The 27,090-nt window shown below is 50.6% G+C and overlaps 3 protein-coding genes across 3 annotated transcripts; 2 read left to right on the top strand and 1 right to left on the bottom strand.

Moving 5' to 3' along the window:
- The first annotated feature begins 5,039 nt into the window (after positions 1 to 5,039).
- Positions 5,040 to 6,015, top strand: LOC123798731 (interferon lambda-3-like). Its single transcript, XM_045807331.2, is given in 5 exon segments — positions 5,040 to 5,141; positions 5,198 to 5,275; positions 5,539 to 5,645; positions 5,690 to 5,789; positions 5,878 to 6,015. Coding segments are annotated over 5 exon segments (525 nt in total).
- Positions 6,016 to 20,021: 14,006 nt separating this feature from the next.
- Positions 20,022 to 21,417, top strand: SYCN (syncollin). Its single transcript, XM_087870764.1, has 2 exons — positions 20,022 to 20,432; positions 21,251 to 21,417. The coding sequence occupies exons 1-2, from the start codon at positions 20,038 to 20,040 to the stop codon at positions 21,258 to 21,260; spliced, it is 405 nt and encodes a 134-aa protein (XP_087726890.1). The 5' UTR covers positions 20,022 to 20,037; the 3' UTR covers positions 21,261 to 21,417.
- Positions 21,418 to 22,737: 1,320 nt separating this feature from the next.
- NCCRP1 (NCCRP1, F-box associated domain containing) lies at positions 22,738 to 25,864 on the bottom strand. The gene is made up of 6 exons (XM_045786545.2): positions 25,567 to 25,864; positions 24,915 to 24,977; positions 24,780 to 24,831; positions 24,083 to 24,178; positions 23,382 to 23,520; positions 22,738 to 23,250 (listed from the first exon to the last, which is right to left on the bottom strand). The coding sequence occupies exons 1-6, from the start codon at positions 25,862 to 25,864 to the stop codon at positions 23,110 to 23,112; spliced, it is 789 nt and encodes a 262-aa protein (XP_045642501.1). The 3' UTR covers positions 22,738 to 23,109.
- Between the last annotated feature and the right edge of the window lie 1,226 nt (positions 25,865 to 27,090).

The raw sequence follows: 27,090 nt of genomic DNA, 5'->3' as shown, positions 1-27,090 counted from the left end.
ATACCATTATATTAATTTCAAGTCTACAATTTAATGATTTGATATTTGGATATATTATGAAATGATCACCTCAATTCATCATCATTCATACTTAAGACTTTCTTGAGATGAGAACTTTTAAGATCTATTCTCTTAGCAATTGGCTATAGTTACTGTACATCATGTCCCCAGTAGTTATTTATTTTATAACTGGAAGTTTGTACTTTTGATCTCCTTCACCCATCTTGGGCACCCCCAACCCCCCGCCTGCTTCTGGAGACCATCAATCTGTTCTCCATGTCTATGAGTTGTTTAGTTTTTGTGGGGTTGATTTTTGGTTTTGTTTTTATTTTGTTTTGTTTTGCTTTTAGCTTCTACTTATAAGTGAGATCATATGGGGTTTGTCTTTCTCGGACTTATTTCATGCAGCATAATGCCCTCAGGGTCCCTCCATGTTATCACAAATGGCAAGACTCCCTTCATTTTTGTGGCTGAATACTATTCCATTGTTCTATATATACTATACCTTCTTTATCCATTCATCCACTGATAGACTCTTGGGCTGCTTCCATGCCTTGGCTTTTGTAAATAACGCTGCAATGAGCACAGGGGCACGTAGATCTTTTGAGCTAGTGTTTTCGTTTCCTTTGGATAAATACCCAGATGAGCAATTGCTGGATCATATGGTAGTTCTATTTTTTTTTTTAAGATTTTTTTTTATTTATTTATGTGACAGAGAGACAGCCAGCGAGAGAGGGAACACAGCAGGGGGAGTGGGAGAGGAAGAAGCAGGCTCCCAGCGGAGGAGCCCGACGCGGGACTAGATCCCGGAACGCCAGGATCACGCCCTGAGCTGAAGGCAGACGCTTTAACGACTGCACTACCCAGGCGCCCCGGTAGTTCTATTTTTAATTTTTAAAATTTTTAATTTAATTTTTAAATTTTTAAAAATTTTTAAATTTAAATTTTTAAAATTTTTAATTTAAATTTTAAATTAAAAAAAAAGCCACTGTTTTCCATTGTGGCTGCATCCATTCAGTTTTTCAAAAGGAGCCCCTAAATGGTGTGAGCTTCAAGCCCCACTAATCCCGGATCTGCCTCCTTGAGTAAGAGCAACTCAAACCAGTCAATTCATGCTGAAAAGAGTTTGCATAAAGGCTGAGCTGCTGTAACAAAGAGACCCTCAAAGCAATGGATGAAAAAAAACTCCACAGAAGGGTAAGGCTCTACCACCCCACAGCCCCCAAGGGAGTGGTCCAGTTGGCAGGATGTCTCTACCCAGTCTTTCAGGGACCCATTTTTTACTGCTCTACAATCCCCAAGAGCAGGCATTCTTACCCATTTTCATGCATTGGACCTCATGACAGACTTGCAAAGCTTCTCAAAATAAAAGAAAATACACAGGACAAAGAAATCCAATTTTTATTATAATGCAGTTATCAAAATGTTTTTTAAAACCGTGATATAGTAATTTATGTGCTTCTTCACTAATGCATTAAATAAAAAGTCACTTGTGGCAGCTTTAATAGCTACTTTAACTTAAAAGTAGAGATGAGCATAAATAATATCTCAAGATGCCTGTTGGAAAATAACATAATAAGAAAATATCTGAAAATATCTTTCAGTGACAACGTCACAAGTTCTGCCGACACCGTTGTGGTTTGTTGCCTACATTTGTTAACAGACGTGGGGTAGACTGAATAGTGGGTCCCAAAGATGTTCTTGGTCCCTGGAACCTGTGCCTCTATTCCCTTACACAGTAAAAGAGGCTTTGCAGATGTGATTAAGTTAAGCTTCTTCAGATGGGGAGATTATTCTGAGCTGTTCGGGTGGACCCAGTGCAATCACAGGGGTCCTTATAAAAGGAAGACAGGAGGGTCAGAGTCAAGAGCAGGGGGAATGATGCCGAAAGCAGCAGACTGGAATGCTGTGGGGAAGGAAACATGAGTCAAGGAAGGCAGGTGACCTCTCAAAACTGAAAAAGGCAAGGAAACGGATTCTCCTCTGAAGTCTCTAGAAGGAACCTGTCCCAACCTGCCAACACCTTGATTTTAGACTTCTGACCTACAGAACTGTAGGAGTATAAATTCGTGGAGTGTTTTTATTTCGTTCCATCGGTTAGGTAATTTTTAAAAATTTTCATTGTGGGGGCGCCTGGGTGGCTCAGTCGTTAAGCGTCTGCCTTCAGCTCAGGGCGTGATCCCAGCGTTCTGGGATCGAGCCCCACATCAGGTTCCTCTGCTAGGAGCCTGCTTCTTCCTCTCCCACTCCCCTTGCTTGTGTTCTCTCTCTCGCTGGCTGTCTGTCTCTGTCAAATAAATAAATAAAATCTTTAAAAAATGTTTTTTTCATTGTGAAGAATACACAGATTTATCATCTTGGTCATTTGTAAGTAGACAGGTCAGTAGTATTAAGTATCTTCACACTGTTGTGAAACCAATCTCCAGAACTTTTTCATCTTGCAAAACTGAAACCCAGTATGCATGAAACAACAATTTCTCCTTCCCTCTCCCCCAGCCCCTGGCAACCACCACCCTACTTTCTGTCTCTATGAATTTACCAACCCCAGAGACCTCCTATAACTGGAATCCTAGGATATGTTTATTTTTGCGACTGGTTTGTTTCACTTGGTGTCATGTCCTCGAGGTTCATCCATGTTACAGCTTATCATGTGTCAGAATTTCCTTTTTAAAAGCTGAATAGTAGGAGTGCTGGGGTGGCTCAATCGGTTAAGTGCCAGACTCTTGGCTTCAGCTCAGGTCATGATCTCAAGGTCAAGAGACCGAACCCCACGTTGAGCCCCACAATGGGCTCTGAGCTCTGTGCTCAGTGAGGAAACTGCTGAAAATTCTCTCTCTCCCTCTGCCCCTTCCCCCCAGTGAATAGAATAGAATAGAATAGAATAGAATAGAATAGAATAGAATAGAATAGAATCTTTTTTTAAAAAGCCGAATAAACATTCCGTTGCATGCACAGCCCACATTCGGTTTGTCCACGCATCAGGTGATGGACAGTTTCCATTGTTTTAAGTTACTAAGCTTGTGGTGATTTGCTGCAACGACCATAACAAAGTAATATTGGAAGGAAATGTCAAATTTCAAATAGAGATTAGTGAAAATTAAGATTTTTTTCTTGCCCTTCCAAATTCACAGGCCCACCCTGAATTCTTATGCTCTGATGTTGTTCTCATCTGCACAGCGGCAGGGACTGGCTCTTAGGTATGTCCAGGTTCTAGGATGTCGGAAGGGGGAAGAGAGGCAGACCACCTGCCGTGTTTGAAGGCCTAGACTTAGGGAAGCTAGAGTCATGTGGCCACACCTGGCACAGAGGATTCAAGAAACCGAGTCTTGGGTTTGGTGACCCAGACCAACCTCCATCTCAGAGTCAAGTGACAGAGTGGGGCCAAAAACTCAACACCTCTGAGGCAGGAGGTGGAGGGGTTCGGGTCTGGGTGCCAGGCAAAGGTGTTAGTCCTTGGCTTGCATCTGCTGTACAGAGTTGGCAAGGCTCTTTACCTCTTTGAACCACAGCTTGCTCATTTATAAGGTGAGAGAGGGGTGCCTGGGTGAATCAGTCATTTTGGTGTCTGACTCGTGATCTCAGCTCAGGTCTTGATCTCAGGGTCATGAGTTCAAGCTCTGCATGGGGCTCCACACTGGGTGTGGAGACTAGTTAAATATATATATAATATTATAATAGATATGTGGTGAGAGAAAGCATGGTACCCACTAGAAAGTGTGGAAATTCATTATTCTCGGGGCACCTGGGTGGCTCGTTGTTAAGCGTCTGCCTTTGGCTCAGGGCGTGATCCCGGCGTTCTGGGATCGAGCCCCACATCAGGCTCCTCTGTTGGGAGCCTGCTTCTTCCTCTCTCACTCCCCCACTTGTGTTCCCTCTCTCGCTGGCTGTCTCTCTCTCTCTGTCAAATAAATAAAATCTTAAAAAAAAAAAAAAGGAAATTCATTATTCTTGTCTGGGGAAAGCCTCCAGCACAGGGAGGTGCCAGTGGGAGAACTTCTCCATTGTGTTCACTTTGCATTGGCGGTTCCCACTACCTGGAATGCTGTTCCCTCACTCCCTCCTTCAGATCTTCAATCGGATGTCACCTTCCCCAACTGTCTTACAGCATGCAACCCCTTCTCTGCATACCTGGCTCCATCTCCAGCTTAGTCTTTCTCCAAAACACTTGTTAGTAGCTGACTTCATATACATTTATTATATTGTTATTGTCTGACCCTCCCACTGGAAAGTCAGCGCCATGAGGGGTAGGGAGGTTTGTGTTTTGTTCACTGCTGGATCCTTCGTGCCTAGAACCGTGCTGGCCTGTAGGAACTAATCAACGAATACGTTCTTGAATCAGTGATTGGCTGATTGACTGAACGAGGAAATAAAGGAATGAGTTCCTTTACTCCACAATCAGCTGAGCCCTTTGAAGACCTCAGCTGCACCTGAAATCATTAGCAAACACTCATTCCCATCTCATATCAGCGTCAGATGGAGGAGGGACAAGGAGGGCTACCTTTTGCTTTCACTTTTCTGTCTTGGCCTTGCTGACTCTCTGTTCCCTCTACAGTGGCTCCCTGTGTCATCTCCCTGCTGTAAACGACCTCCCTGCGAAAGCCTCCAGCTCCTTCCTGGAGATACTTTCTGGGTATCTCCTCATTGTCTGCTGTCCACATTTGGGCAGCCTGCAGAGATGAGTGCCCCCCCCCAATCCAGGCACCAATAACCCCTCCCCATGGGGGCTGAAGCCTCCCCAGCCCTGAGGATTGCCCCGCTCGGGAAGTCACTTTCCCATGTCAGTTTCCCTTTCCCAGGCTCACCTGGCTTACTTGGCCCCGCCCTGCTCCCTGGCTTCGCCAGCCTGGGGCTTCCCCTGGCTCCCAGGACAGCCCTGGCCGTGCTCTGCTACGTCAGCCCAGACAACCCGTCCGTCCAGGCTAAACATGGCAACATGGAGCCGAAGCAAGAATTATCTCCCAGGAGGAGGTGGAAATTGAGAGACATTGTCACTGGGGACAGAGCTGAGACCCAGAAGGGGAGACTGAGGCCCCAGGGCAATGGATCCCAGGACGGCTGCCATATCTTCCTCTTGGCGAAAGAGGCTTAGGAGCCAGGAATGCAGCCTGGTGAGGGGCCTTAAGAAGGAGAAGGACACCTTTGTGAGTGTCCCTTTTGTTGCTTCTGCTGGGGGCTGACCTCTGCCCTTGCTCTCCAGGAAGAATCGCTCTCCCTGAAGACCTGGAGCTGCCACTCCCGCCTCTTGCCCAGGACCTGGGACCTGCAGCAGCTGCAGGTGAGGGGACAGTCAGGCCCAGCCCTGCCCTTCCCTGGCCTACTCCTCTGGCTGCTTAGGCCACCCCTCACCTTCTCCTTCTCACGTGTCCCTCTCTCCTAGCTCTCCCCACCAGCACCACATGCCGCTTCCCCTCCCTGAGCACACTGGCTGTGCCCTCTCTCCTGTCCCCTTACTGTCACCTTCGCCTGTCCCTTCCTCAGCCCTCCCCACCTGTCCTCTCTCATGTGCGACTCTCCCCTGTCTCTGATTCCCGTCCTCAGTTGTGGGAGCACCCCGTGGCCTTGGAGGCTGAGCTGGCCTTGACCCTGAAGGTCCTGGAGACCATGGCTGCACGACACCCACTCCGAGCTCAGAGCACCCAGGCCATGTTTGTGGGTTCTGGGCTTAGGGTACCTCACCCCTCTGTCCCAGGCTCTGCTTCACATACCACACTCCTCAGCCCGCGGCAGGCACCTGGCCCTGAGGTCACCTCCGGCACTGGTTGCACTGACTCCAGGAGGCCTCAAAGAAGGTGAGTAACCAGAGAGTGACCAGTCTCTGGGAACAACAGGGAGCCCAGATGACAGGCAGCCACTTGACCCAGCCCTTCCTTCCCACAGGAGTCCCTCGGCTGCCTGGAAGCCTCTGTCATGTTCAACCTCTTCTACCTCCTCACCTGGGACCTTCACCAGGACCCGCGTTGCCAGTGTAGACCCACGTATCTGATCCCTGAGACCCTCCTGCAGCAGGTCCCTTAGATATTATTTAAGCACCAACTATCTTCCCTAGATTATTGCCTCCAGATCCCTACTTATGAAGCCCCCAACAGATGTTTATTCTTGTGCTTTCCCTGAAATGTGTGAAAATAATTTGTCTGACCTTGACCTTGTTTATAGGTGACTCTGTAAAGGACTACACAACTGCACAAGTGACTGTGGCCCCCTGAGTGTGTGTGTGTGTTGGGGGGAGAGAGAAAAGGAAGGGGGAGGGGGAGAGAGAGTATGAAAGAATGGATGAGGAATGATGGGCTCACTAAGGATGCTTTCAGCTACGAGTAGTGGAGGATTTTATCACAAGCAACTTCAACATCACAAGCAATCATGATACCCAGTAATAAGACATGGGTCAGATCAGTGTGACAATGGCTTTATCATGAGCCTAAGGTCTGTATCTGAGTATTTCTAAGGATATGTGTCAAATTTGTGTTTGTGGTTCATTCCCCTAAACCCACTAGGGTTCCAAACCTGGAGTGACTATGGTCAGGGTGGAAATCTCTGGGGAGAAATGTCAGAGTTGTAGCCAAAATGTCATTTAAGTTCCACCATGGACATTGTTCTATGCAGACAATTGTGTCATCTGCAAATGGTTTTATTTCTTCTTTTCTACTCTATATGCTCTTATTTCCTTTTCTTGCCTTATTGCACTGGACAGAACCGCAGTACCATGTTGAATGAGAATGGTGAGAGAGGGCACCTTTTCCCTCATCTAGGCGGAAAGACTTCAGTCTTTCACCATTAAGTATAATGTTAGCTGTGGGGGTTTTGTACATGCTCTTTATCAACTTGAGAAAGTTCTTCTCCATTCCTACTTTTCTAAGAGTTTCAAAAAATCATGAATGGGTGTTGAAGTTTGGCAATTCTTTTTCTTCATTGATTGATATGATCCCATGGGTTTTTTTCTTTAGCCTGTTTTGGTGGATTATACGGATTAGTTTTCAAATACTGAACCTGTCTTGCGTCCTTGGATGAACCCCCTTGGATCACAGTGTATAATTCTTTGATCTTTTGCTGAATTCTATGTGCTAATATTTTGTTAAAGATTTGTGTGTCTACATTCATTACGTATTTTTGTGTGAGATAACAAATTCACCTCACTATTTAAGCCAGTTGAGTTAGGACTCTCTGTTACTTGTAGTCGAAACATCCTTAATGATACACATGGAAGTGAAAAGTGAGTTTCCCTCAAAGCTGAAGAATTTTGGCTGCATGGAATTATTCTGTCTCCATCATTCACTGGGACTGTCATTGCTATAAAGCTTCAGAGTGTCCTTGTATTCACTCTGCGTGGAAGGGTCAGGAAGATGAATAATCTGGGGCTACAGTCCAGGGACCCAGTCTCTTCTGGCTGCCCCTATCTCTGTGACATCACTATTTCTTCAAATCTCTGTTTCTTGAAAGTTTCACCCCAGCTCTTTCCAATCTCTGCTTTTGCATATCCACTCCTCCATCACTTCTTCTCTCTTTCTAAACAGACTGCTTTGCCCTCTACCTTATAGAAGCTGCCAGGTAGAAATTCTTCCTCATCTACACCACCCTCCTACCTGCCCCCACACATCCCTTGCTGTCTTGTCACCATGGATGAGCTGTCTTTCTGCCTAATTGGGGCCAGTGCCTGATCCTGGACGCTCCTATTTAATTCCTCCATAAAGTACCACTCTCTTACCCTCTATTTTTCAAAATTTCCTGTCCACTAGTACCTGCCCATCATCAGGCTTGCCTTTTATAAGATCCCTTCCTTAGTCCATACTCTTCTTTCCAACTATATCTCCAACTTTCTTTTCCATTGGCTCCACTTCCTTACCTATTCCAGTCTCCATACCCCCTACAGTTGGCTTCTGCCCCTAAAGCTCCACCCAACTCCAACAATCTCTTCATAGCTAAATCCTGAGACTGCTTCTCCGGTTCTCTCCCCAGATAGCCCCTCAGCAGTGTAGTACCCATTCTTCACCAATTTCTTCTTTTAACTCTCTCCCACTTTGATTTTTGTGATATTACACTTTTCCTGTCTTCCTTCGACTTCTGGCTGTTTCTTTTCAGTCACATTTACTGCTTCTCTTTCTTCTTCCCACCTCTTAAATACTGGAGTTTCTCAGAGTCCTGTTCCTCTTCTCTCTTCCCTCTTTATAGTCTCTCTGTTGTTATATCATACATTCCTGTATGTATGATATACATTCATAAATAATGTGGATTCACCAACCACTTTCTTGCTGATTACTCTTGCATCAGTCAGCATTAGAGTGGGTTATACCATAGTAACAAATGACCCTCAAATTTCAGTGGTTAATAACAGCAAAGATTTATTGCTCATTCATTCAACATGATCATCATAGGCAGAGTTTCAGTTCTTCACTGGAATCCAGGATAAAGGTGTGGCCCTAACTGAGATATTGCTAGTTTTAGAGTAGAGAGATTAGAGTGTATGGTGGTCTGTGCACCTGCTCTTAGAGCATTGCTCTGAAATGATACACACCACTTCACTTCTACCTCCATTTCATTAGACAAAACAAGTGACGTAGCCAAGCCTCATGTCAGTAGGGCAGAGATTTATAATTTCCCCCCAATAAATGGATTCCTCATTTTAAAATGTAAGAAAATAATTTGAATGATAAGGGAGTCTAACGCATCCTAAATTCATATCTCCAACTCTGGTTTCAAGGACAAGGACAAATTAGCTTTGTTCTTGGGCACAGAAAACAGCTCAAGTTCAGATCCACACTGGACCACCTAATAAGCCAGTAGCAACAAAAACTCTGATTCTAAAAGTTCCCTTGCCATCTTCTGAACAGTCAATAGAAAGAGATTGGCTTGTGGAAACCCCTCTAAGAAGAGCTAGTCTACGGTGCTGAGAAGGCAGCACCACTGGTTGCTCTCCATGGTTCTGAACACTACTGTCTGCCAGAGCAGGGTGGTTTCTTTTATCCTTTGGCTCTTAGTGAATGCCTGTTAACTTTTTCAGGATTTACAGGTAATGGTTGTTGTTTTTCTTTATTTTTTTTTAAGATTTCATTTTGGGGGCACCTGGGTGGTTCAGTCAGTTAAGCGTCTGCCTTCAGCTCAGGTCATGATCCTGGAGCCCAGGGATCGAGCCTCAGGATCAAGCCCCGCATTGAGCGTCCTGCTCAGTGGGGAGTCTGCTTCTCCCTCTCCCTCTGCCTCTACTCCACCCCCCACACTGTGCTCTCTCTCATTCTCTCTCTCAAGTAAATAAACGAAATATTTAAAAAAAGATTTCATTTATTTACTTGAGATAGAGAGCATGAGCTGTGGGGGGGGGGTTGCAGAGGGAGAGGGACAAGCAGACTCCCTGCCAAGGCGGGGAGTCCAATGCGGAGCTGATTCCAGGACCCTGAGATGGGTCCAAAATCAGTGTGAATTGTTAAGCCAATGATGTATCTCTAGAAGTGGCAATGTGTCAGTTCTCAGTCTAAGCCTTAATAAGACTCACAAGCGATTCCACTTGCCCTCCTGAGCTTTGGTGATGGCAATAAGAGCTCCCCTGGCTTGCTGCTGTCCCTCAGCCTGGCCTCAAACCTGAGCCAGCCAGACCCACAGCTTGAAGCAGACCCACCCAGCAGAACCTAGCCTGAATCTGCCAACCCCAGAGATGAGCAGAGCCATCTCCAGCTGGTCTGCAGATGCTGGGATAAGTAAGTGGTAATTGTGTTTTTGAGATTTTTGTGGTTGCTTATTATACAGCACAAACTGACTGATAGAACTCCCAAACTTTGATCTTCAGACCTCACCCCTGAACTCCAGGCTTATACATCAAAGTGACTACTGAACAACCTCATTTGGATGCTCAATGGACTTCTCAAACTTATCATACCCAAAATGTAACTCCTGCTCTTCTCACTCTAAACTTTTACTTCTGTAATCTTCCTCAGCCCATTAAACGGCTGCTCATCTTTCCAGACCCCCAGGTGAAAGACCTTGGAATCATCCATGGCTCTTTTCTTTTCTGTCATTTCCCACATCTGGTTAGTAAATCTAGTTGTAAGTATATGCTAAATCTGACCATTTCTCACTCCCTCCCCTGCCCCTCCCCTGGTCTTGTCCACCTTATCCCACCCGGACCATGGCAGCAGCCTCCTCCCTAGGCTCCCCACTCTTGCCCCTAACTCCCAGCCTGTTGCCCATACACAGCCAGAGGGACCCTGTGAATACCTGAGTCAGGTCGGGACCCTGCCCTGCTCTCTCCTGGCTCCATTTCAATCAGAGTAAAAGACAAAGTTGTTATATAAGGTCCTACATGACCTGCCTCCATGACCTCTCTGATCCCATCTCTTCCCCTCTTCCCACCTCTCTGCATTCTGGCCACACAAATTCCTTACCATTTCTGAAATAGTCTTTTGCTCTTGCAGTTCCCTCTGCCTGGCATGCTCTCCCCCCAGCAGTGCCATAGCTCCCTCCTTCCCCTCTTCAAGTCTTTGCTCAAATGCTTCTTCCTAAGCCTTCCCTGGCCACTCATTCAAAATTGTTCCTACCCTGTTCCATGCTCTCTGCTTGATTCACTTTTCTCCATAGCATGTACACCATGCGGCATTCAGTCAACTCATTTATTTTACTTTGTTTATTACCTGTCTCCCCAAATGGAATTAATCTCCACAAGGGCAATGGTTTTTGTCTACTTAGTTAAGCCAATTACCCCCCTCCCCTGCCCCCAAATGTGAGTGGTATGACATGTCATTTCTGGGCCGACCCATTCTTCACCTGCTTTTTCCTATGACCAGAGACTGGCAATGATCCAGGTATTGTCTGAGTAAGGACAATAACAGGCAGAGCCCCAAACTGACCTGTGATGAGCACACAGGTGGGAAGGAAATAAACCTTTGCAGATGTCGGCCACTGAGGGCTACTTGTTACTGCAGCAAAACTCAGCCTGTCTTAACTTACAGGTTATTGTCACCAACCCACTGAGTGTCTATGAAGAGTAAATGAGAACACGTGTGTAAGGTCTTTGGCAGAGAATCCAGCACATAGTAAGGGCTCCAAAAGTGGGCACTATTACTGGTATCACTTTTATTATTGCTGCTATCATTATTTTCAATTTTACTACTACTACTTTTGGGTGTATCAACACCAGTCAATCTAATCCAGCCCTTGCCTTCTGGAAGCCCCCTCCCCCTGCTCCCCATAATCACTTTTTTTAAAAGGTGAGGTACAACTGACCTATAACATTACATTAGTTTCAGGTATACAACATAATGATTCAATACTGGTATATATTGTGAAATGATCACCAAATAAGTCGAGTTAACATCCATCACCATACATGGCTACACACTTTTTTTCTTTTGATGAGAATTTTTAAGATCTACTGTCTTAGCAACTTTCAAGGTTTTAATTAATTAATTAATTAATTAATTAATTAATTTTTGAGAGAGAGAGAGAGAGAGAATGAGCTGGGGGAGGGGCAGAGGGAGAAGCAGACCCCACTGAGCAGGGAGCCCGATTCGGGACTCAATCCCAGGACCCTGGGATCATGACCTGAGCTGAAGGCAGACACTTAACCAACTGAGCCACCCAGGCGTCCCTGTAACTTTCAAATGTGTAATATAGATTATTAACTGTAGTCATCATGCTGTAATTACAATCCCATGACATTTATTCTATAACTAGAAGTTAGTACCTTTTGACCCTTTTTACCCATTTTGCCCATGTTCTACCCTTGCCTCTGGCAACCACTGATCTGTTCTCTGTTTCTATGAATTTGGTTTTGTTTGTTTCTATAATCCACATATAAGGGAGATCCTACGGTATTTGTTTTGCTGTGATTTATTTCTTAGCACAATGCTCTCAAGGCCCAATTATGTTGTCGCAAATGGCAAGATTTCCCTTTTTTATGGCCAAATAACATTCCATCGTGTGTATATACCACATTTCTTTATCCATTCATCCATCGATGGACACTTAGGGTGCTCCTATGTCTTGGCTATTGTCACTAGCATTGCAATGAACAAGAGGGTGCAGATTTCTTTCTGAATTAGCGTTTTTGTTTTCTTCAGGCAAATACCCAGAAGAGGAAGTGCTGGATCCATAATCACTTTGATTCCCAGGAAGACTTTAGCCAAAACCCAATTTCTCAGGGGATCTCCTCTCCAGTTACTTCTAGGGAACATGAGCTGTTTAGGGCACAGTCACTATACTCATTTCCTGTGGCTGGTGTAACTAATTACCACAAACTCAGTGGCTTGCAACAACACGATGTACTCTCCTATAGTTCTAGAGGCCAGAAGGTGAAAGTCAGATTTCAAAGGCTAACATCAAGGTGTTGTTAGCAGGGCTGATTCCTCAGGGAGGCTCCAGGGAAGAATTCACTTCCTTGCCTTTTTCAACTTCTGGTGGCTGCTTGCATTCCTGGGCTTGTGGCCCCTTCCTCATCTTCAAAGCACATCACCCCAATCTCTGCTCTGGTCATCACCTCTTCTCTGGAGTCGAGTCTTCCTCGGGCGCCCTCTTACAAGGACATGTGTTTCCGATTAGGGTCCACCCAGATAATCCAGGACAATCTCTCCCACCTGAAGATCCTTAACACAATCACATCTGCTACATCCCTTGTGCCAAATAAGGTTACATTCACAGCTTCTAGGATTAGTACATGAATATCATTGGACGCCATTAATCAGCCTACTGCAGCCCGTCTTCTCTCTACCATACCCAGGTTGTGGATAGGCTGGACTCCCTTTTTAACTCTCCTGCAGATCTGTGTCCTATCTGACTCTCTGTCATCCCTCGACCTGCCTCTTACCCAAGCTTTGTAACCATACTTCAATATCCGTTCTTTCTTTAGTAACAGGAAACTTGACCTGTCATCCCATAAATGGCTAACCTGGATCAAGACAGCTTCCGGTGTCATCACGTGCCCACCTGCGGCTGAGTTCTGACAGCAGGACATAGCAGTATCCTGTGGTACTTCTGGGTGGGGCATTCCTTCCCCCTCCCTCCCATTCTCCTCCATTGTCTGGGATGTGGATGTGAAGGATGGAGCTCAAGCAATCATCCTGGACCACACAGAGGAAGCCACATATTGATGATGGAGCAAGAGTATGGAAGGAGGTTGGGCCCTGACACTAGAGCCCCAGACACCTTGGATGGTCGCCTCTCTTCCTACAAAAGAGAATCCTCCTCGTTTATAGTAAAACAATGTTAATCTGTGCTAGGCAGAATAATTGCCCCCCAAAGATGTCCATGTCCTAATCTCCAGTCCCCATGAATATGTTATGTTACATGGCTAGGGGCGTTAAGGCTGCAGATGGAGCAAAAGCTGCTAATCAGGGCACCTGGGGGGCTCAGTCGGTTATGTGTCTGACTCTTGATTTCGGCTCAGGTCATGATCTCAGGGTCATGAGATCGAGCCTCGCGTCGGGCTCCGTGCTGGGCGTGGAGCCTGTTGAAGATTCTCTCTCCCTCTGCCCCCACCCCCACTCTGCATGTGCTCTCTCTTTCAAAAAAAGAAAAAGAAAAAAGAAAAACTGCTAACCAGCTGATTTTAAAATAAGGAAATTATCCTGGGTTATCTGAGTGAGTACAATGTAATCACAAAGATCCTTGAAAGTGGGAGAGGGGGCAGAAGAGGGAGTCCGAATCAGAGAAAGATTTGAGGATGCTATGTTGCTGGCTTTGAAGGAGGAAGGCACCACAAGTCAAAGAATGCAAATAGCCTCTAGAAACTAGAAAATGCAAGAAGATGGATTGTCCTCCACAGAGGAGTGCAGTCGGGCGGACACCTTGATTTCAGCCCAGAGAAACCCAGTTTGGATTCCTGACCTCCGGACCTGTCAGATAATAAATCTGTGTTTATAAACCACCAAGTTTAAGATCATTTGTTATGGGGGCAATAGAAAACCAATGCATAATTGATTCAGGCTTCTTCCCCTGCACCTTTCTCTGTCTGTAAGTCATCTGATTAATAATAATAATAAAAACCAACACCAACACTAACAGTTAACATACCGAGCACCTTCCGTGTGCCTGACGCAATCTCAGCAATGCTACACTTATTATCTTAGGTAAGCCAAAAACACTCCTACAAAGGAAGCGGAAAGCCTTGAGTACAAACGTGGGAAAAGAAGAAAGCCTGAATATAAGCAACCTAAACATCCGTCTCAAACGCCAGAACAAGAATGGCACACATACAAAAATATCCAAAGAAAGTAGAATGGAAGAAAGAAAAGAATCCAAATGCACAATAGAAACAAATGCTGTTCGGGGCGCCTGGGTGGCACAGCGGTTAAAGCGTCTGCCTTCGGCTCAGGGCGTGATCCCGGCGTTCCGGGATCGAGTCCCACATCAGGCTCCTCTGCTATGAGCCTGCTTCTTCCTCTCCCACTCCCCTGCTGTGTTCCCTCTCTCGCTGGCTGTCTCTATCTCTGTCGAATAAATAAATAAAATCTTTAAAAAAAAAAAAAAGAAACGAATACTGTTCATATTAACGAAGATCAAATTAAAGAAAAAACTACATATGCAATAGAGAGGAATCTACACAGCTAAACCTTGGTTATCGTCGGTAACTTGAAAAGAAAGACTAATAAAACGGTTGCAATTATATCTTAAAACTGATCAAGAAAAAAAAAAGAACGTACCAATGCCTAACATAAGCAATAAAAAGGGAAACGTAGCTATAACTAACTTTTGTGTATTATCCTCACTTCACACACGAGGAAGCTGAAGCTAACAGGGGTTGTCCAACGTGCCCAAGTTCGCGGGGCACGTAGATGGCAGAGTCGGGATTTGAACCTGGGCTCCAGCACTCCCAGCCCGTCCGGGGAATCTCCGTGCTCTGGCGCCACCTCGCGAGGGCTCCCAGCCTCCCCTAACCCCGCGGGCGGCGGGCGAAGCCCCGCCCAGCTTCGGGCTCCCCCGAGGGTTTCACCGCGCACGGGCACTCGCACCTGCACCCGCACCCGCACCCGCACCCTCGACCGCACCCACGACCGCACCTGCGCTCTCAGGGACTCTTGGGCCAAAGCTGTTCCTGCCCCGAGGAGTTTCAGACTTCACTTCCTCCACAGGCCTCCTTCTGAAAGTTCGCTGGAGTTTTCTCTTTGCATTGCAACCGCTCCCCGGCGTCTCCCTGGCCTTGCCCAACTCGGAATTCCTGCCACACCCTCCGGTGCCAGGTGTCTGATTTGCAGCTGTATCCCTGCTATATCCGTCTCAGCTGGGAGAGCCACTTAGCCACTTACTCAGTGGCCCCCGGCAGCCTGGCAGCACCTGGGAGCTCGCCGGAAATGAAGAGCCTAGATCCTCAACCCAGACCTGTTGAATCGGCATCTGTATCTTTTTTTTTTTTTTTAAGATTTTATTTATTTATTTGACAGAGATAGAGACAGCCAGCGAGAGAGGGAACACAAGCAGGGGAAGTGGGAGAGGAAGAAGCAGGCTCCTAGCGGAGGAGCCTGATGTGGGGCTCGATCCCACAACACCGGGATCACGCCCTGAGCCGAAGGCAGACGCTTAACCGCTATGCCACCCAGGCGCCCCCGGCATCTGTATCTTAACAAGACCCTCCCCGCCCCAAGGAATTTGCGGCGCCTTGAAGGTGGAGTAGCCCTGGCCTAGACCACTAGGGGGCCATGGGACCGGGGAGACCTGGAAACGAGGCGCCTCACTTGGGCAGGTGTATTTGAGTAAACGGTCTTCAGTCACGTCCTGAAGTTAGATGATGACTGACGTTTTGTCTGTGTTGGAAAGGATTCAAGTTCATTGGAGGCATTTGGGTTCCAGTCACCTTCTCACGAGGCTCCACCTGGGTCTCCCAAGACATGTCCCTTTTTCTATTGCTAATGGAATGTTTTAATCAGGAAAATTATATGAAACACATTTTACAGGAGCTGAGCAAGTTGAGGTGTCAATACAGAAAATTCTAGGTGGCAATAAACCATCAGGGACATAGGAAACCTGAGAAGACCAACGCCTTAACCCAGTGGTTCTCAAACTCTAGCAGGCATTGAATCCCCAGGAGGGCATTTAAAATTCAGATTGTTGAGCCTACCCTCTTGAGTTTCTAATTCAAACCACTTGGGTGAAGCTGAGAATTTGCATTTCCTTTTTTTAAAAATTTTAATTTGTTTTTCAGAGAGAGAGAGAGAGAAAGCACAAGCAGAGAGAGGAGCAGCGGGAGAAGGAGACTCCCTGGTGAGCAGGGAGCCCAATGCAGGACCCTGGGATCATGACCTGAGCCGAAGGCAGATGCTTAACCGACTGAGCCACCCAGGCGCCCAGAATTTGCATGTCTAACAAGTCCCCAGGGAACGCTGATGCCACTGGTCTAGAGACCACACTTCTAGAAGCACTGTTTCCAAACACAGTTACGGCTGCTTTGGAGGGTCATAGTAGCCCTTAAGGATTATATAGAAATAATCCCATTCAGTGCCATAGGGAGGCAGAAGCGTAGTGAGTTCCCATGATCCAGTGTGAACTTAAGGACCGACCAGAGTATTTTCCTGTAATTGTGCAACAGACCGCATTTTTGTTTAAACTCTGTGCCACCTGTAGTGTTTAGCTTCAGGTACCGCCCTCATGGAGACGAATACTTTCTTTTTTTACTAGCGGCAATTTCATGGGCATACCAGTCTCCTTTTTTATGGTCTTGGGGGAAAGGTGGAATTAAGGTTGTGCGATCTGAAGAGAAGACTCTTTCCTTATTGTACGAATCAAAATGTATCCGCGGATATTAAAGAAACCCTGCTATTCTTCCCACTGTGTTCCCAGAGTCCTTTGCCGCGCCCCCGTTTTAACTCTTTTCACATTGTGGTCGAATTATTGATTTACCGTCTGACTTTTTCAAAGGCTCATGGGTTCCTCAAGGGCAGGTCATCCTTCCATTTTTTGAAGAAAAAAATGGGGGAAAAAAAAGGAGATGTTTATTTTTCTTCTATTTGCCCATTTTGTGTTCATACACAGTGACGGAATTGCTTCTGGACGAAGATGGCTTGTGGGTGCTCCCTCTGGCCCCACAGATCTGTGTATGGGGTTTTGTGCTTTTGGGATTTTGCAGGGTGCAGGCTGGGAGTGGTTGAGGCTTGGGGGCCTGTTGGTGGTGGTGGGTGTGTTTCTGTTGGGGGCGCATTGTCTGGGACGGTGCTTCTCTTGGACTGTGTGTCCCAAGCAGGTGTCTACACTCAGTGTGTGCTGTTCTCTAGGACTCACGAGTGAGGCTCAGTGACCATCATCAGGTTGACTGTGTCACAGGGTGTCCCTACCCCCCTGCCCATGTATGTGTCCCTGGATTGGGGATGCTGTGCACTCACCCTGGGTCTCCATGGGTCCTCGCTGATGCTGGCTGTGTGCTGTGGCCGCCTGGGTCCTGGCTTCCTGTCCCTGGGTCTTCTCCCTATCAGGGTCTCCTTGCCGTCCCATGTGGCTACAGTGTCTGATGCCCTTGTCAGCCGCACTACACTTACCTGCGTCCATCCCTGAGTCCAGGGCCGGGCAGAGCTGGGAGGGTGGGGGCTCTGTGTCCCTGAGGTCAAGGAGGCCGGCTGGGAAGTGAGCGGCTGGAGATTAGATTTCGTGGGCTCACAAGACGAAAGGAGGGAGAAGGATCCAGGGCTGGTTTGGGACAGGGCCAGGCCAGGATCCAGGGTCTCAGAATCATGGAATAGTCCTAACAGCTCCTGTTTACGGAGCATTTTCCATGTACCAGGCACTGTACTTGGTGCCTTATATATTTATATCGACAACTGTTTTCATTCGATATTAAATATTAAGTATTTATATTTACAAATAACAATGATGCAGATTGTTCCTAATGTTTATGAATGATATTTTATTATGTCACGTATAGATTTCTTTTTTTAAGGATTTTATTTATTTATTTAGAAAAAGAGACAGAGAGCATGAGTAGGGGGGTGGGACGGAGGGAGAGGGAGAGAGATCTTTAAGCAAACTCCCCACTGAGCAGGGAGCCCCATGTAGGGGCTCAATCCCAGGACCCTGGAATCGTGACCTGAGCCAAAGTCAGATGCCCAACCAACGGAGCCACCCACCCAGGCACCCCAGTTCTAGGTTTCTTTATATAATAATTTTCTTTTTTTTTTCAAAGATTTTATTTATTTATGTGACAGAGAGACAGCCAGCGAGAGAGGGAACACAGCAGGGGAGTGGGAGAGGAAGAAGCAGGCTCCCAGCGGAGGAGCCCGATGTGGGACTCGATCCCGGAACGCTTAACCACTGTGCCACCCAGGCGCCCCTATATAATAATTTTCTATTATCATTTTCTGTTATCCCATTGAAGGCAGGAGGAGACCGAAGCTCAGAGAGGTGCGTTCACTTGCCTAAGGACACTCAGCAAGGTGACAGGGTCAAAATTTGAACCTACTTCCAAGTGTTTCCAGCCTTTGGCTCTTCCCTACGGCATTAGCCTGGCCAGGGCGGGAGACAGCGTCCGGGGGAGGAGGAGGGGATGAGAGCAGATGGGCGCTCATGCTTCCTTGTGCTGCTTTACGTTTAGTGAGCACCATGCTAAGCGCTGGCATAACAACAGTGATGGCAAATGCTCACATGGCACTTGGCAAGGGCCCTACTATTAGTGCTGTCATGTGGATTAACTCACTTACCCCTTCTACCAGCGTCCTGAGATGGATACCATCCTTGTCTCCCTGAGGCCCGGAGGTGGAATCAGGTGTGGACAGCTCAAGGAGGAGTTGGGATTTGGCCCCAGGCAGCCTGGCTCCAGAGGCTGTTCCTTTGCCCCATTCCCCCTGCACTTTCTATTATCCCTTGTAATCTTCATAACAATCCTGCGGTACAGCAAGAAAATATCACCCATTTTACAGATGAGGAAACTGAGGCCTAGATTTGGCCTTACCCACAGAGCCACAGTCTTGAACCACTGTTTGTCCGATCGGTTCATCCACGCCTGACTCGGTGCTCATCTGACAGGAGGCCAGGAACTCCAAAGAGTGTCCGGAGGGCCTTGGCCAGGCCTGCAGATGCCCAGCTCCCTGTCCCACTCTGAGGTCCCAGCCTCTCTACCCTTCCTGGGCCGCTCCTCAAGTTTTCCTTTGGCTTGTGTCATTTTTGCTTGCTGATTGGTAACTGCTTATTGTATGTTACAAGAATTGTCTATTTTTCCCCAGGTAAAGTTTTTGTTTAGTCTGTATTGCGGTGCAAAAGTCTCACATTTTATACAGTTCGATATGTCCTCTGTTTATTTTATAAATGCAAGATTTCCAATCTTCGTTAAGAAAATCCCCTGGCTCCTGGGGAGTGGGAGTAGGGGGTGGAAGCCTCCTCCTCCTTCCCTCTCCCCCTCCAAGGCTTGTCTTTCTTGGGGGTGGCCGGGTGGGGGGGGATTGTTTGATATCTTCTTGTCAATTTGTAAGCACTCTTTATATCTTATAGCTGTTAATTATATCCTGTCTCAAGCGTTGCGATTTTTCCTCCCAAGCCTTTTGTGCATTGTCTTGCAGTGGTTTTTAAGTGTTGTGCAAATAGGTCTGTATCACAGACCTGGGATTCCAACCTTGGTTGGGAAGCTCTCCTGCTCCCGAGGGGAGCGGGATCTCTCTCCGCATCTCCTCATCTCCTCCCCTCCTCTCCCTTCCCCTCTGGGGCCCCTCTCTCCTTATCTCCAGCTTCTCCTTTCCCAAGGTTCAGTGTCCCAACGAGCCTGGAGATCCAACCCCTCCCCCTCCTCCTCCGTTGGCCTCTCCTTATTTGGAAAAGGGGGGTGTTCCGATCTTTGTCAGTTTTTAAGAACTTTTCTTATGTATACTATTAGCCTTATGCTGCCTTCTGTGTTATAAAAGACTCATTCTCAAGTCCTGTTGACTTTTTTGTTTTATAATGTTGTTTGCCACGTGAAATCTTAAGCTGCTAAATTGTACATAAGTATGTCCGCGTTCATCGGCTGTGGGTCTCTGACCTAGGTTAGGAAGGTCTCCCCGCTCCGGGGAGGGTGGGGGGGCTGGGGAGGGCCTCCTTATCTCGCAGCTTCTCCCTTCCCACGGGTCAGGCGCATAAAAGAGCGCGGGGACGCGGCCCCGCAGTGTCGCCATGTCCCCGCTGTGCCCCCTGCTGCTGGCTCTGGCCCTGGCGGCCGTCCCCGGCGTCCGAGCGGCCTGCCCGGCGCCCGCGGACCTCAAGAAGCCGGACGGGACGCGCATCTGCGCCAAGCTCTACGACAAGAGCGACCCCTACTACGAGAACTGCTGCGGGGGCGCCGAGCTGTCGCTGGAGCCGGGCGCTGACCTGCCCTTCCTGCCCTCCGACTGGGCGAACGTCGCCTCCTCGCTCGTGGTGGCCCCGCGCTGCGAGATTACCGTGTGGTCCCAACGCGGCAAGGCCGGCAAGACGCACAAGTTCTCGTCCGGCGCCTACCCGCGCCTCGAAGAGTTCCGCAAGGGCATCTTCGGCGACTGGTCCAACACCATCGCGTCGCTCTACTGCAGGTGCCCGCCCGGCCCCGCCTCTGGGTCCAAGCCGCGCAGACCCGGGCCCCCAGGTCCCTCGGCCCCTAATCCCCGCTGGGAGTCCCTAGAACCAATCCTGGAGGTCCCCTTCCTGCTCCCCCAAGCCCATGCCCCTCGGATCTCTCGGACACAACTCCGGGATTCCCAGACTCAGAAGCTGACCCCACCCACCCCCTTAGCACCCCAACCTCCATTCTGGGAGCACCTGCCTCCCACTTTCCTGAATTCTCCACCTGCGGACCTACCCAGAGCTGCAGTCCTAGGCCTAGGTTGGGGAATGGGGAGCCATCAATCCTTTCACCCTGGAGCCCCCAGAACCAAAGCCAGTCGTCCCAGATCCCGGAGCAACCGGAGCCAGCTCTAGGACTCCCAGACTCTAAACTGACCCACACAAGACCCCAAACCCAGTTCTAGGAGCACCCTATCTACCCTCATGCTCCCCACCCACGTAGGCCCTCTAGATGAGACGAAGCCCTGGAAACCAGTCCCAAAGTCCCAGTTGAGGTTCCGGAGCCCCCCAGATCCAACTTCGGGGGCCCCGAGCCCACTGTGCACTCACATATGGGAGCTCACAGACCTGGGGCCCTAAATCTAGTCCTAGCACTCTCCAAAACCACCTCACGTGTCCCCCTTCCCCCCACAAGAGCTCCAAGAGCCCCCAGGACACCTAGCTCCTGAACTTGGAGCCCAGCCCTCCACCCCATCTCAGGCTTTTCGAACCCAACCCCCCCACACACACACCCTGGATCTCAGAGCCCCTGGCACCCCCGTGGTGATAATTTTTTATTCTGTTGCAGGTGTTACTGATGGCTTAGAGATACTTCGTCTCCAACCCCACAAGGGGCAGAGCCTCTCAACTGGCCTTGTCACTGGGGTCTGATGAAGGCCCCAAGTCCCAAGAGGAGAGAACTTTCTGCCTACGCCCCCACCCTGCCTTCCCTGCAATATAGCCCTTGTGAAGTTAGCCCTGTCTGCCATCTACTTGTGCCTGGGACCCAAGTCCACACAGGACAGGGGTGGGATGGGGGAGAGAGCAGGGTGGTCAGGCCTGCATCAGCCCATACCTGTGACAATGCTGTAGGTGGGGTCATACTCAGATTCGGCCGTGAATTTAGGTGGGCACAAAGACACACGTCCACAGGACATCCGTGTGACATGCAGTGATACCATTGGCTGATTGTTAAACATTAAAATGCCTCCCACACTTTCTGGTAGCTATCTCTTCCCCGAATGCCCCCGAGCTGTTCTGGCCTGCCAGAGACTTCCAGATTCCCTCAGGAGTCAGGCCTGGAACAGCTAGAGGCCTTCAAGGACCCTGCCCCAGGCTAAGACCAGGGTCTCTTGCTTGATCTGGCCAGAGCCCAGGACTTAGGGGTTGTTACAGACTTTCAATCTCTCTTTCCCCTACACATGAAAAAAACTTTTAGCTCAAATTTGCAATCTGTCCCACCACCATCCCCAGAGATGATGGCCCTTGATGGCTTTGGGGACTCTGGAGGAATGATGGAGGAGAAATGAGGGTATTGTGGGGAGGAGAGGTATGGGGACAGCTCTAGGGCGGTGAGAATTTGGGGTTGGAGGGGGAAGGGGAATGTGAGGCGTGTCTGAGAGGATGAAATAGGAGCAGAGAGGTAAGTGGAGATGCCAAGAGGCTGTAAACTGGGGATATGTGAGGAGATCAGAGGTCGAGGGAGGTGCAAACAGCACAGGGGCTGTGAGGTGCTGGAGAATAAGGATTATGGGAGGTGCCAATGGGATATGAACTCAGTGTCATTCTGAGAAGCAAAGACCAGGGAAATGCTCCGCATCCTTGTGCACATGGATTTATTCATCAGTCAACAAAGATTCATGAAGAACCTACTATCTGTCGAGCACTAGCTCGGGAAGAAGTGGCCGCTGCCCTCAGCCCTCATGGAGCTCAGAGAGTGCAGAAGAAATGACAGTCCGACGTGCAAGGGGGTGTGAAGATGTCAGGTGGGAAATCAAGGGCCAGGCAGGAGTCAGGGGCTTGGGAGGTGGTAAGTGATCAAAGAGAAGCCGAGAGTCATGAAGGTGTGAGGGGAACAGGTGGTGCCGCGCGTCGGGGAAGTGCTAAGACAACAGGGCAGAGCTAAGGGCCAGGGAGGTGCTAAGGGCCAGGGACATCTAAGGGTCAGGGAGGTGCTAAGGGCCAGGGACTTCTAAGGGTCAGGGAGGTGCTAAGGGCCAGGGACTTCTAAGGGTCAGGGAGGCGCTAAGGGCCAGGGACTTCTAAGGGTCAGGGAGGCGCTAAGGGCCAGGGACTTCTGAGGGTCAGGGAGGCGCTAAGGGCCAGGGACGTCTAAGGGTCAGGGAGGCGCTAAGGGCCAGGGACTTCTAAGGGTCAGGGAGGCGCTAAGGGCCAGGGACTTCTAAAGGTCAGAGAGGCGCTAAGGGCCAGGGACTTCTAAAGGTCAGGGAGGTGCTAAGGGCCAGGGACTTCTGAGGGTCAGGGAGGTGAAAGAAATGCTAAGAGGTCCAAAGAGATAAGGGAACAAGGAGATACTAAGGGGTCAGGGAGGTGCAAAGGGTCAGGGAAGTGCTAAGAGATCAGGGAGGTGGTAAGGGATCAGGAAAGAGTCAAGGCTGTGGATTAGTGAGACAAGGGGTCAGAAGAGGCCGGGAGTTGAACAGCTAGTCACTCCCTGAACTGCACAGACACAGAGGAGTCGGTCACCCTTGTCCTCCGCAGCCCACCGGGCTCCCTCCGGTTCTTGGTCTTGTGCAGGAAGTGGACGAAGCGCACGCCAGGGCCATACTGGCGGAAGACGTGGGACACCTGTGGCGGCACCCGGGGTGAGGGAGAAATCCCATCAGGGACCCGGGTATCCTCCTCTCCTACCTCCGCCCTCTCTGAGACCCTGGGACATGAACACGTGGCTGGGGTTGGCGGCCAGGGCAGAGCCTCACCTGGAGCCAACGGCCGGGGGGGCCCCGCCCAGAGGTGCGGGGGGCCACGTGGTGCTGCGCGATGATGGTCCGGCGGTCAGCTGCCAGCAGCCAGACGTGCAGCTCATAGACACACGCGTCCAGCCGGCTATCCTCGTACCTGGGGGTGGGGTCCAGGCCTTCAGCTGCCACTGCAGCTCCCGTGTCCCCACCTCAACCCCTGGTCCTAAACACCATGCAAGGCACACTGGCGGGCTCCCGCTCTGTGCACCTGGGCTGGCTAGCGCGGGCACTGACGAAGACGACCCCCCCACGGAGCCCTCGGGGGAGTCATAGAGTCTGGCCATCAGGAATGCTAAGGGCTGGGTCGGGGGATGTCCAGGGCACTGGTGCATACTGCATCTGACCCAGCTTGGGGGTGGTCAGGGAAGGCTTCCCGGTGGGGCCACATGTAGCAGAATCCCAAAGGATAAGGAGGAATTTGTCTCGAGAACAGAGGGTGACCAAGCGTCCAAGAATGAAAGAACAGTGTTGACCCTGGCACATCTTAGAGATTGGAAGTCACAGAGGAAAGGGGCTAGAAAGGTAGGCAGGGCTGGATCCTGCAGCGGCATGAGGGTCTTGGTGACAAGCTCACACCAGGGTAGGACAGGTGAGGCTGGCGCTTTGGGGAGCCCTATGCGTGACCCAATGGGGCAGGCTGACCGGGCAGGGGTGCGTACCAGTCCATGACCGTGATGTCTGGCTGTTCGTCATCAAGGAGCTCCTCCCACAGGCCCTCGGCCAGGAGATCCACACACTGCTGCTTCACTGTCCAGCTGCGAGAGAGGGCACGGGCAGGGGAGGTCTGGGACCTGCCGGCATTCTTGAGAGCAGGAAACCTTGGTCATGGTGCCCTCGTAGAGACATCCCGGGCTCCGTGTATGGGCGCTGAGCACTTACTCTCCACCTTATAGCCTCAGCTCCCTCTATTCCCCCCTGAGGGCCAGACTGTCTGAACCCCATGATGCAGAGGAGCAATAGAGGCTCAAGAAGGGAAGTCACTTGCCTAAGGTCAAGCAGCAAAGAAGTGGCAGAGCTGGGCTCCCAACCCAGGCTCGTGTGACTCTGAGCCCCTGAATTACACCATCCCACCCAAAGTGCAGAATCAGGGCTCGGTTTAATGGAAGGTAGATGGTGCCTGGGTGATTCCCCTCCCAGGGAAAGAGGGGGAGTAGAGTAATAGTGAGAGCTGTTATTTATTGAGCACCTACTGTATGCGAGCTGGACACAGCCAGACCCTATGCTGTATTTTACGAGCATTCTCTTTGACGACAAACCCCGTGTACAGAGCAGGAAACTGAGGCCCAGAGGGGCACACAGTTTCTCTAGCCCTGCAGTGAGAGGCTGGAGCAGGGCCCTGGGGTCCTGGCCACTCACCTGCGGTCGTGCTGGAGCTTCTCGGTCCTGATGTACCACCCGCGGAAGTTACCTGGCAGGTGGAGGAGCAAAGGGTTAGAGCATGCCCATTCCCCAGAACCGCTCTGTCCAGGGGCCCAGCCAGCAAGCACTTACCCAGAGTCTCCAGGGGCTGCTGGGTGGGACCAGTAGGGGGTGCCGGCTCATAAATGTTGATGCCTGAAAGGCACAGTGAGTGGAGCCTCAGCAGGCTGAAACTGCCCCCAGCCCTTCAGCCTCGGCCTGACTCCCTCCCCCCAGGGCTGTGCTGGAAGGGCAGGAATCCGTGCCAGGCCAGACCTGCCTGGCAGGGATGTGTGAGTCAGGGCCCTGGGAGAGCCCTGAGAATGTCCTGGGGGAAAGGGATGGTGCAGTGAAGAAGGAGGGAAGGAGGAGGAGGGCGCCCTGGTGAGACCGAGACAGAGGGACAAAGCGAGAGGCACCTAGAGAAAGAGACAGAAATGCAAGCGGGGGGAGGCAGGGAGAGAGAGGTAGACATACAGGGGTCTACAGAGGTAGACAGACACAGCGGGAGAGATAGACCGGGACATATGACACAGAAAGAGAGGCCGATGCGCGGCGGGACGGGAGAGAGCCGCAAGCACTGGAGAGGAGCACAATGACAGAAGAGACAGGGAAGGATGTAGAGAAACAGAGAAGGAGACCAGACGGAAAGATGAAAAGACAAACGGTCCGAGTGAGCCGCGCGGCGGAAGGAGGAGACCGGGCGGCGGTGGGGTACGGCGCCGCGTGCCGCACCTTCCCGCACCTTCGGGGTTGGGCGAGCGCAGCAGGTTGCGGTAGAGCGGCCGCCGCAGGAAGAGCAGCTTCCAGGTGAGGCGCGGGGGCAGCTCCAGGCTCCCGCCCGGGGGCCTCCACTCCTCCAGGAGCAGCTGCCGGGCATAGGCCTCCGACGGCTGCTCGGGCTGGGGGGGCCCGGGGGTCTCAGGGGCCGCGGGGGACGGCGGCGACGGCGGCGGGGGCGGCGACGGCGGCTCCGGGGGGCTGGCGGGCTCGTCGGCCTCCATCCCGCCGCCGAGCGCGTGTCGGTCGCGCTCCTCGTCCATCCGTGGACTCCGGGCGACTGTCCCGGGCTCCTCCGCAGGCGTGGGGTTAACCGGAGGCGGGAGGGGCGGGGTGCGCCAGCGGGCGTTGGAGAGGGGGGTGTGTTAGGGGAAGGCTCCGGGCCCCAGGCCCTCCACCCTCAGACTTCGGAGTCCAGGTCCCCAGCTCCCTGCTCCGTCAGACCCAGGAGGGCAGGTCGTCTCCTCCTCCAGGGCCCAGGAGTCCGGGCCCGCAGCCCCTCTTCGGTTTCCCAGCCTCCTGCCCCAGTTTCCCCAGGGCCAGCTGAGGGCCCAGGCATTGGCCCTGGTAGAGGGGTGTGACAAAGGAGCTAATGTCAGGGCTCCCTGCCCTCTAATGAGGTCCCTCCCCCTCATTAAGATCCCGCGTGGCAGGATTAAGAAGTTAATTAAGGAAGACCCCCTCTTGTCCCCACCCCCACTCTCCTCCAGGAGGTAGGAGGTGGGGGAGGTCCTGCCTCCGCTGCTTCCTCCTCTGCGCTCACCTGGGACACACCCTTGGGACCCTGACATTTCCTGTTCTGGAAACCAAGGCGGAGGGCAGAGAGGCACTCAGAGGCACAGACATAGAAGCAGAGAGGGGAGCCGTAACCCCACCTGGGTTTTGGGGGACTGTCTGTACCCCATCTCGGGGCTGGGACAGAGGGCACGGCTGCCAAAAGCTTCTTCCCTCAGAGATCCTGAGGATTTGGGAGTGAGGGTTGGGGCTATGGCAGGGGCAAGAGGTCGGGGTGCGGAGGAAGTGGGGTGACGAGGAACCTGTAGAGCCAGATGCCCAGGACCGCATCCTGCCCGGGCCACATCCCACAGCCGGCCCAGGCAAGCGCAGGTGTTCCACACCAACAGCAGCCTCTGCAGTGAGAGCTTTCTGGGTACTGGGTGCTGTTTGAGGTGCTTACTAGTTCGTGTCATCCTCCAGCAGCAGAGGGGGTGGGGGGGAGCCACTATTATCTGCACCATATCGACAAAGGAGGGGTAATAGCAGACCCACGTGCAAACATGGCTCCAGTGCCCAGCGCGCCTGCGCGCCAACCGTGTGTGGGGTGGGGCTGTTATCCCCATTTCACAGAGGAGGAAAGAGAGGCCACCCCCGCAGGCCTGCTCTCGTGCTGCCCTAGATAACCGCCTATGCTTCCAGAGGCACTTCCTGCCCCAGATTCCTGCAAGACGTCCGACAGACACATGCCCGGGACACTCAGAGTGGCGCTCAC

This window comes from Ursus americanus, chromosome 21 (assembly GCF_024610735.1).
Source record: "Ursus americanus isolate L20-20 chromosome 21, mUrsAme1.1.p, whole genome shotgun sequence".
NCBI classification, from domain to species: domain Eukaryota; kingdom Metazoa; phylum Chordata; class Mammalia; order Carnivora; family Ursidae; genus Ursus; species Ursus americanus.
The sequence above is the reverse complement of the archived record's forward strand: the minus strand, read 5'-3'. Positions and strand labels throughout refer to the sequence as shown.